General features: G+C 40.6%; 1 protein-coding gene across 1 annotated transcript in view; it reads right to left on the bottom strand.

Annotated features, from left to right (window-relative positions):
* LOC112415722 (uncharacterized) overlaps window positions 1–10,772 on the bottom strand; it is a 52,728-nt gene extending 41,956 nt beyond the window's left edge. The window contains exon 1 of the mRNA XM_024768875.1: window positions 10,731–10,772. Within this exon, the coding sequence (XP_024624643.1) occupies window positions 10,731–10,772 (42 nt within the window). The remainder of the gene's footprint in view (window positions 1–10,730) is intronic.
* Window positions 10,773–11,239: the final 467 nt, after the last annotated feature.

Here is an 11,239-nt window from a genome sequence, read left to right as displayed (position 1 = left end):
ACAATAACATTTTCTTTTTTTTTTTTTTTTTTTTTTTTTTAAGAGGGAGAGGAGGGAAATAAAGGACTCAGTAGCTTCATCCAGTTAATGAGGCTGATCCTGGAAGTTCCTGGACTCACTTTGGCTCATCCTGCCCAGAAATGCTGTGCCAATAAAGGTTTGTCTCCGGTCAGTAGTAGAGGAACCTGTCGAAGGTAGTATTCGGAAAAAAGGCTGCAACTTTGAAAAGATAGTTTCATGCTGCACACAGCATGAATTCAGAGATGGAAGAAGATCTGCTAACAGAATCTCGGAAGACAAATGACAGGGCAAGGAATACAAGGAGCTCTCGCATGAGCCATTTCACAGGCTGCCTCGAAACTGCCCGTTCGTCTTCTGCCGTCAACCAACTAAAAGCCCTGTTGGCCTCTCTGGAAATAGATTGCTAAATAAACCTAAGCTTTTTTGGTTTGTCGGACTGGGGAATCAAAGGGGCAGCAGATTTATTTCATGCCTCTAAATATCATTTATAACATGGCTAAGTGGCCCAGAGTGAAACCACAATAAAGGTGATTCATGCAACCCATTCTGTTGAGGCAGAAAAGAAAATCCACATTAAACCACAGTCCATTCTGTGCACGGGGGGAGTTAGATCAAGCCAAGCTCAGTGGATTCCCAGGCACACTGAAGGCTGAATGCAATTGCTCTTGTAAAATGGGTATATGAGACTCCTTTATAGTGAGAATGCAGCCTCCAGCTCTGGGAGCAGGGGCACCCCTGACCACGGTGAGTTACCCAGTGGCCCTGCCATGTGGGTATCTGGGACCATATTCCCAGATGGCAGCCAGCCTGAGGATCTATTCAATTACCACAAGCTCCTTGCCGGGAAGTTTTCATCAGCTCCACTATCTACCAAGACAACTGGACCAAGTACAGAAACCCACCTTTGCTAATTGCCCTTAAAGGGGCATCTGTGTGACTGAGTCAGGGATGTCCACTGCCTCTTGGCACTTGGACTCAACCGTAAAGTTGATCACCTGAAAAAGTTGTTGATCCTCACCTTCACCTTCCTTTCTTGCCCTGAAGGTCTAAAGTATTAAAGAATGATGTAAGTGCAAGAACGGGACATAGACATAGAGAACAAAGGTATGGATACCAAGGGGGAAAGGGGTGGGGTGGGAGGAACTGGGAGCCTGGGATTGATACATATACATTATTGATACTATGTATAAAATAGACAACTGATGGGAACATACTGTATAGCACAGGGAACTCTACCTAATGTACTGTGGTAACCTAAATAGGAGGGAAGTTCAAAAGGGAGGGGATATCTGTATGTGTATGGCTGATTCATTTTGTTATGCAGTGGAGGCTAATACGACATTGTAAAGCAACTATACTCCAATAAAAATTAATAAAAAAAGAAACATATAACCAAAATAAATAAAATTTCAGTAAGCTAAAAAAAATAGAACAGGTCATAGAGCATGTGTGACGGCCCACTATTCTCCACGTGACTTTTTTTTTGTGACATTAAATTCCTCCTAGCTTTTTTTCCTTCCTTCAGCTGGCACCACATTTCTTCCCTTTTTCCTTCTGATATCTATCAGTTCTCACACCTGGGCATTGGTAATGATCAAGTGAAATGCTTTCTGTGCCCAAATCCTCACTTTTCAGTGAGAAGTTGACTGGGGCTCCATCATAAGGCCTCCAATTACATTGTAAATTAATCAAAAATGTAAAATCTTTTTAGTACATCTGATTTGGGGTTTTCCTTCTTCATTGGTTCTTTCCTTTGCGTTAGTAATGTTGCAACTTCACATATAGCTATTCAATCATAGTGAACGATATCTAATGCAAGCTGGTTGACAGCAAGGGAGTCTGAAATGGAGACAGTCTGTAACTACACACAGATCAGAGTGGTACTGGCCATAAGTCATTGGTCCTCATCTGTTGTCTTTACTGAAAGCTGACTGTGGTCATTGTGACACATTCTAAAGGGTGGTCTAAGCAGCATGTCCAGAGCTGTGATAAAGGTAGTGTTCCATCCACGATGAATTTAGCAAAGACAAAACCTCATCAAAGCAAAGCTCTTTCCCTGAAAAAAAGGAAAATCTATTAACTTGTTACACTTTTATCAAAAGTGCTGATGTCCTTAGAGGTAATAGTAAGCTATCTTGTCTATTGACAAAACACTTGAAAACTGGATTTAGATGGGAATCGTTGGCTTTCTTCAAAAATAATTCATGTCTATTACTATGCCTGGAAGGGATGCACTGCAAACACCAGCAATAAAGAAGGCTTATTTTATGGGAAAAGCAATCTGGTAGACTGAAGACAGAACACTAAATTTGTGTGGTCATGCAAACCTCATAAGCATGAACTAAAACATACTGAGCGCATCAATTAACCAGAGCTCTTATTGGATTTTTTTTCCTACAAAAATGGTTTCTCATCTCAAAACAGTCAGTATTTTAATTTGTTTCCTTTTCAGAGACTAAGGATGTGCTCCTGCTAACAAGCTGCTGTTCATCAAACTATAAGGAGAGAATTAATTTAATGAAGAGTTTCTATGTAGGAAGAAGCAGTAGGAGGAAAGGGCAACAGTTGGAGCTTCCACCAGGCTGGCTAGGGTTTTACATGCTGGAGAAGCAGCTGGAAATTTGGATGACAGTTTTCAAAGATGGATGATAAGGAAAAGGTCACTGAAATTGAAATGGTGGGTGGGAAAATGGAGCAGACCAGGATAACGTGGCAAAACTGAATCATCTCATGCGTGTTAAAGCTTTTAAGGAACTCTTTCCTTTTTGTTCCAAACAGTTTGCTATTCTCCCTGGTGACTAACTGTCCCACGAATGGCATAGATCATTGGCCCTTTTCTTCCACCCAAATCAATTCTGAAAGCAATTTTTAAAGTTCAGTTTATATGATAGAGGATGTTCCCTTCAGACCCAAGAGAAATTGTGAATGTGTGTCTTTTGCTTAAGTATGATTTTTTTTAAGCGAATGTTTGTTTCCAAACTACCTTAAAAACAGTGTATGTATTTACAAAACTAACAAACACTATAGCTTGGAAAATTCCTTTGGCACAGGCTGGAGCGATCAGCCACAAATGCTCCTGACTTAAAAGCTGCACCAAATAAAACTTGACAGCAAGGCAAAGTATTTTATAGGCAAAGTGACATTTTATAGTAATGGAATAATAAATGCAGAAGGGAAGATGAAGCAAGGCTGAAATATCATCTCAGATCCATTGGATGCTAAAGAGGGGTGAATCTCAATTAGACTTTTCCTGTTTTTATTGTGCCAATTATTATGGCTAAGACTGAAGCACTCAAACTTGGAGAACTCCAGTATTTCTAATCATGGTGTCACATGTCTCCAATCACTTGTCTATATGAGAATGTGATGATACAGTGCAAAAGCCTTGGCAGCATGCTGAAGTGGATGGAAGAAAGCGATGGGCAAATCACAGGACCACTTTATCAAGCACTTCAATTTGGAACCAAATCAAGCAATGTTTTAATCATCCTGATGAACACAATCCAACCCCAAACATCTAGAACTTGACAGAAATCAGATTACAAATGGAATTAATAAAGACCAAGTAAGTTTACTTGCCTGTCTCCATCTTCCTCCCCTCGATGAAACTCAACTACCAGAGGTGATTTGGGCCAGTTTAGGAAAATCAGCAAGAGTCTATCAATCACTCTTCTATTCCATAGCACAACAATTGTAAAGAGGATTAAAAAACAAAAAAACCCCCAAAAACCCTGATGTTTAACTCTGGGAAAAGAGAAACAGTCAAGGCTGGTCTTAACACAGTGGTTTTTTAGATTAGGATGAAAAGACAGCCAGGGTAACAAGGAGAGGAAAGTTGGGGTGTGTTTTCACTCAGTTCTAGAGATACGCATCTGCCTTTCTCTAAGTCCTGGTCAAATGTACTTTGGGAGAGATGGTAGCTAGACTTATTGTGATGACCATGTCGAAATGTATATAAATATCGAATCACTATGATGTACACCTGAAACTAATATGATACCGTATGTTTATTGTATTTCAATTTTTAAAAATGTATTTTGCGTTCACAATGGACTCCAGACTGGAAAAACCCTGTAAGTCCTCATTTTCATCACTCAGAAACAGATGTTTCCACAAAAGAATGACCATGGTGTAACACGGAAGAAATAAACCAAGGCAACAAGGAACTCAAAATCATCAAATTAGTAGATAAAACAGTGATTTAGCTAAGGCATTAATTATTCAATCATTTGATAACCATTTATTGATGCCCACTTTATCCAAGGTACTTATGAGGTGATGGAGTACAACTGGAAAAGACTCAAGCGTCTTATCTCTGGATAGTTGGGTTTCATTAGGTCTGGAGGGGGGTTTAGAAACAGGTCACTGCTTTTTTTTTTTTTCTTTTTAACTACTAAAATAATTCTAAGGATCAGCAAATTGGGAACTCATGACCTGAAACAGTGATTATCAATCTCTTTGTTGTCTGGTAGGTCAGAGAGAGAGCGGTAGGGAGGCATTAGAGCTGATCCAGAGACCATTGATCATAACTCCAGTCTCTGTGGTTGTAGGACAGCAGCTACAAGGTGTGTTGCTGGGGAAGACTCAGGACTCTTGATTCAAACACCATGTTACTGCTTAGAAGCTGTGTGACCAGGATCAAGTCATTAAACTCGAAGAGGAAATTACACCCACTTTCAGAATTGTTCAGCATTCCAAGTGAGATCATAACAAGGCTCTGCCCAGTGCCTGGTCCAGCGTAAGGCTGAGTTTCTGTCCTTTTCTTGCATGTGGCGTACCCTCTCTTTTTTCCCTTTTGCTTTTAAAAATTGTTTTCATTTTTCATAACCCAATCCCAACCCACATTCTCCATGAAAGCTACTCGACACCCCACTACTCCCACCTCTAAGGCTCACTGACCTCCCTCTTCTGTACTCCTTCAGCCCTCATATTCAGGATCACAAAATCTGATGCTGAATTGTCCTCCAATTACTTCATGAGTATTGCTTTAGTTTTCCTGGCTGGGTTCTTGTTGAGCACTTGGACAATGTTTTCCTCCATAGAGATACAAAAGAATTACTTGTTGGTTGGTCAAAAGTACCTGTTGGGCTGCTGCCATAAGAGACATCTAGGGCTTCCCTGGTGGCGCAGTGGTTGAGAATCTGCCTGCTAATGCAGGGGACACGGGTTCGAGCCCTGGTCTGGGAGGATCCCACATGCCACGGAGCAACTAGGCCCGTGAGCCACAACTACTGAGGCTGCGCGTCTGAAGCCTGTGCTCCACAACAAGAGAGGCCACGATAGTGAGAGGCTCATGTACCGCGATGAAGAGTGGCCCCCCGCTTGCCACAACTAGAGAAAGCTGTCACACAGAAACGAAGACCCAACACAGCAAAAATAAAGAAATTAATTAATAAACTCCTACCCCCAACATCTTCTAAAAAAAAAAAAGAGAGACATCTAAAGAGGGAGGCGATACCCTCACTTTTCTGTCGGCATAATGCAGTCGAGACCTGCCAACCCTGCCACCGCCTCTGGTAGGCATTAGTATTCTGAAAAAATCATCAGAATGCCAGTCTCCTTCCACCCCCACTCATTTATTTTGTTGGGAAAATGCAGGTTTTGCATTTTTCCATGAACCAGATTTTACTCTATGCACAGAGTGAATGCAGCGCCTGTGTTTAGCATCCCAATGTGATAATTACGCATTATGCTTACTCCGTGGTTAAATCCTACATTTCTACACTAAAACACAAAGGAATGACTAAATACTCTAGTGTGTTATTTTGCCCTTCCTTTCCATTGTGATTTTTTTTCTTATCATCCAGATTGCCCCCATGCTGAACCGTGACTGTAAAAATTACAGAGAAACCTCAGATGCGTATATAACTTGAAAGGTGAGTGACAAGAAGAGGGGAATTGCAGGGACATCTGTGCCAGCAAACACATGAGCATATTGGGAAGAGGTAGCAGTGTGTGTATATCTGTGTGTGTGTGTGTGTGTGTGAAACAGTATGCCTATGGAGAAAAGAGATTTTTTGTTTTTAATGAGAAACAAAAGCTGGGTTATGTAAGCGGCATGGTTCAAAATGGCTTGTATAGCAAGAATGGAAACAGGGTATGAATATTAATAAGTAAAATGGAAGAAGTGTTCATTTGCAAGGAGGAAGTGAAGATGAAATTCTGAATATCATTTGACCACAATTTTATCCAGGAAGCTTTAGATGTGTAGATCACATAATATATCATACAAATTCAAACCCAACTAACCCCATTGCCTAAATTTCCCCCTTCAACACGCTAATAACCAGTTTATTAGTACTTCCACATATTACAAATTGGCTAATTTGCCTTAAACAAATTAGAATTTTGCATCTCTGAAGACCTGAAAGTGAAAGAAGAAAGAAATAACAAAACAAGAACCATATACAAAAATTAACTCCAAATGGATCAAAGGATTAAATGTAAGAGCCAAAACTATAAAACTCACACAAGGAAACATAAGGGTAAATCTTTGTGACCTTGGGTTGGACAATGGATTCTTAGATATGACCCCAAAACATAAGCAAGGTAAGAAGAAAAAATAGATATGTTGGGCTTCTTTGAAATTAATTAGGTACTTTCAAAAGACACTACCAAGAAAGTGAAAAGACAACCCACAGAATGGGAGGAAATATTTGCAAATCATGTATCTGATAAGGGCCTTGCATCTAGAATATACAAAGAACCCTTATAACTCAGTAATAACAAGTAACCCAATTAAAAATTGGCAAAGCATCTGGGGTTTCCCTGGTGGTGCAGTGGTTGAGAATCTGCCTACTAATGCAGGGGACACGGGTTCGAGACCTGGTCTGGGAGAATCCCACATGCCGCGGAGCAACTAGGCCCGTGAGCCACAACTACTGAGCCTGCGCGTCTGGAGCCTGTGCTCCACAACAAGAGAGGCCGCAATAGTGAGAGGCCCGTGCACTGCGATGAAGAGTGGCCCCTGCTTGCCACGGCTAGAGAAAGCCCTCGCACGGAAACGAAGACCCAACACAGCAAAAATTAATAAACTCCTACCCCCAACATCTTCTAAAAAATAATAATAATAATAAAAATTGGCAAAGCATCTGAATAGACATTTCTCCAGAGAAGATAAACAAATGGCCAGTACACACATGAAAAGATGCCCAACATCACTAGTCATTAGGGAAATGCAAATCAAAACCACAGTGAGATACCACTTCACATTCACTAGAATGGCGATAAAGGCATACCTTGGAGATATTGCAGGTTTGACTCCAGACCACTGAGATAAAGTGATTAGCTCAATAAAGGGAGTCACACAATTTTTTTGATTTCCCAGTACATGTAAAAGTTATGTTTACACTACACTGTAGTCTAGTAAGTGTGCGTTATGTCTAAAAGGCAATGTACATACCTTAATTTAAAAATACTTCATTGTGGGCTTCCCTGGTGGCGCAGTGGTTGAGAGTCTTCAAAAAAAAAAAAAAAAAAAAATACTTCATTTCTAAACATCTGACAACTCAGGGTTGCCACAAACTTTCAATAGTTAAAAATGCACTCTCTGTAAAGCACAATAAAATGAGATATGCCTGTAACTCAAAAGTCAGGTAATAATAAGTGTGGGTGAGGATACGGAGAAAATGCAACCCTCGTACACTGCTAGTGGGAATGTAAAATGGTGCAGCTGCTTTGGAAAACAGTTTAGCAGTTCCCCAGACAGTTAAACATAGAATTGACATTTGACTCAGTAATTCCACTCCAGATATATACTCGAGATAAATGAAAACACATGTCCACACAATAATTTGTACACAAATATTAATAGTAGCATTACTGATAATAGCCAAAATGTAGAAACAACCCAAATATTCATCAACTGATGAACGGACAAACAAAATGTGGTTATCCATACAATGGGATATTAATCAGCCATAAAAAGGAATGAAGTACTGATTTCATGCTATATCGTGGATAAACCTTGAAAACATTGTGCTAAGTAAAAGCAGCCAGTCACAAAAGACCACATGTCATATGATTCCATTTATATAAAATGTCTACATAGGCAAATTCCTAGAGATAGAGAGTTGAGTAGTGTTTGCTTAGGTCTGTGGAGAATATAATCATGACAGCTAAAAAGATGTGGGGTTCCCTTTTGAAGTGATGAAAAATGTTCTACAATCGACTATTATGGTGGTTGCACAGCTCTGTGAATATACCGAAACCCACTGAATTGCGTACCTTAAATGGGTAATGCATGTGAATTGTTATTTCAATAACACTTTGCAAAAGAAAAAAAAAGAAAGAGAGAAGAAAAAGGAAAAATGAAGCAATCAGCATGATCTTGGACTCTGTTAGAAGCTCAAACTACCAAATAAAACCGTATCAATGAAATTGTTAGTGAATTAAATGATAGAACAAAATGAGAAGAAAATGCTCACATGAAACACCATCCCAACCTCTAATCCATCCCCTAAAGCTCATGCACCATGATGTGAATTTCAACGTTGGGCTCTTACATACGTGAGATTTTCTTCCTCAAGCAGAACTTTGATCCTCCATACATTTGTCTTGAAAATTGGAAGCCTCAAAGCGAAGTTGGTGTCAAATGGCCGACTACCAGGTGGCATTCGTCACAGTGTTCAACCTCTGGAGCCTAAACCTGATAGTATTTTTGTTGAGTAATCTCCCAGAATTTGATTAGGAAATCAGTGAATCTCGAGAATGAGATCAAATGACCAAATCTTAACTCCTGAATCAGGGATAGTAAGGGCAAAGATTAAATATACTTCAACCTGTTCAGGGAATCTAATTAGCCCAGAATGGATCTCTAGGCCAGTATTTTCAAACTGTGCCCTGTGGAGGTTACTGTGGGGAGAGAGCCCAGGAGGATATGCTTCAGGGCCTCCCCCAGAGAATCTCTGCTTCTACCTGTTCTAAATACAGAGTTTCCGCTTAAAGAAGAGATTTAGCAGATTTTTGGCTAAAACAAGTATTGAAACCTAGGGATCTAGACCATATTAATTCACCGAAGCATCCTCACAAGGTTTTTGGCAAAAAATAGATCGCATTCAGGTCCTGATATCACTCACAGAGGAAACCTTACCAGCTCACAGAAGACCTGCTTCCTACGAAGGAGCCTCACCCAAAATATTTCTGGGAGGGTCCTGGAGGCATTTTGCATACTCTCAAGAACAAGTCAACATTTATTCACTCACAAAGCATCACCTCTGTGCCTGGCACAATGCAAGTATCTGCCATGCTTCAGGTCAGGAGTTCCTCCCCTTCCCTCATCCTTGACTTAGTTTTTTTGGCTAGACAATACTAACACTTCCAACCATGAGAGACAGCCTATCTTTCTAGTCACTTTTGACCAGCTACTAATAAAAACAAGATGCCCTAACACCTTGATGTTTCCTTGAGGAAACATGATTCTCCCTAATCCTTCCAGCACAAATACATACCAAGAAGATTTTCTGGCTCTTAAAAAACGATCATCTTAGGTCAGAGATAAAGCTAGATTTTCATCATGTAGCTTTAGACTATGGGGTTTCTAATATTAATGGACTGCCTGCTGTTTGCAGAATAAACAGGCTTTTGAAAATCTAACTACCAAAACCAGCCATTGCTGGTTTCATGTGGAATCTAACTAGCAGTTTCTGACTTGGCCTCACCCAGCTTCCCACTAAAATATCCATGGGGACTCAGAACAATGAACCCTCAGACAGACAACCCACCCATTACCAGAGTATGTATGGCAACTGCACTAACTCATTAGTGGTGTTCAATATTTGTAGGGAAGAAACCAGCTTTGGCAGAACCAATGAAAAAACCTTATGCCTTCCACCCTGACTCAGGGATCTGAGTCTCTCCCAGCCATAACTTGGACAAGTGCTCTTTTGCCGTACTCCATCTGGGAGGTCAAAGCATTAGAATAAGTCAATCTTTTCAGAGCAACCTAGGTAGAAAAAAATTGGATATTTAGATTTTTATCTCTATATTTTTGGCAATATTGCTTCTATGTGCCAATACTATGGTGAAATTATCTTAAATTTTAATGATGATAGAAAGAATTCTATTTTGTTCACTGATGTGCACCCAGTACCTAGAACAGTACCTGGCCATAGAGTAAACACTCAATTAATATTCACTGTTTAAATGTTTGTATGTAATTAGTTTTTAAAAAATCAGTAGGACCTCAATTGGCTTCTAATCACACTTGCACTTTAGTTTTTGAAGAGAATTTAGGCATGGGATTCTTTAATAATCGATGGATAAATAATTTCATAAAGAATTTAATCATGAAATTCACCAAGAACTTAGAGGAATAAAAGCAGGAGCTTGATGAAAGAAAGAATAGTCCATTTAACAGCAAAGGAATTAAAATAAAAAGGAACTTTGTTTATTCGTGACCTTCAAGGAATCAGCCCCGCATCCTCTCCCTGCCCACCGGAAGCCAGTGCTAGCAAGTCTGCTCATTTGCCAGAGCAGAGCTGGGTTCCCTGTCAGTGCTGCTGACAGCAAAAACAAAATAATTACTTCTTAAAGCCATGTATTAATTGAAGCCCTTGGGAGAATTCAATTTGTAAAAAAATAAAGAATTCAGTGGGAACAAAAGAAATACTGTGTTTAAAGTCAGAATAGAAAGGTTAGAGACTAAAGAGAGGTGAACTGAACGAAGTGTGGGGGAAACATGGTGAGCGGAAAGCACTAGGGAGACCAACCTTTGCACACACCTCTCCACCTGCCAGTGTGGGCACCGCCATCTGCACGCTTACACCACCTGCCTCCCGCTATCCAGACAAGGTGGGGAAGACTCACTAACCTCCTGGTGTTGATTCTAGAACCTACTTATTTTAGGAAAGGGCACCAATGTCATGAGTACTGATTGGAGATTGAAGTCCACATGGCGTTAAAGGTAGCTCTGGGGCCTTCTTTCTTTCTCTCTTTTCTCCCTGTCCCAACTCCTATGACTCTTATCTCTAAATTATTCCTTGACTTCCTCAGCTTTGAGGAATAAACATAAAGTAGGAGGCTAAAATGGTTTTGTTTTTTTTTTTCTTTTTGCGGTACGTGGGCCTCTCACTGTTGTGGCCTCTCCCGTTGCGGAGCACAGGCTCCGGACGCGCAGGCTCAGCGGCCATGGCTCACGGGCCCAGCCACTCCGCGGCATGTGGGATCCTCCCGGACCGGGGCACCAACCCGTGTCCCCTGCATTGGCAGGCGGACTCTC

This window comes from Neophocaena asiaeorientalis, unplaced genomic scaffold (genome assembly GCF_003031525.2).
Source record: "Neophocaena asiaeorientalis asiaeorientalis breed wild unplaced genomic scaffold, Neophocaena_asiaeorientalis_V1.1 scaffold314, whole genome shotgun sequence".
NCBI lineage: Eukaryota > Metazoa > Chordata > Mammalia > Artiodactyla > Phocoenidae > Neophocaena > Neophocaena asiaeorientalis.
This window is presented reverse-complemented; position numbering and strand designations above follow the sequence as displayed.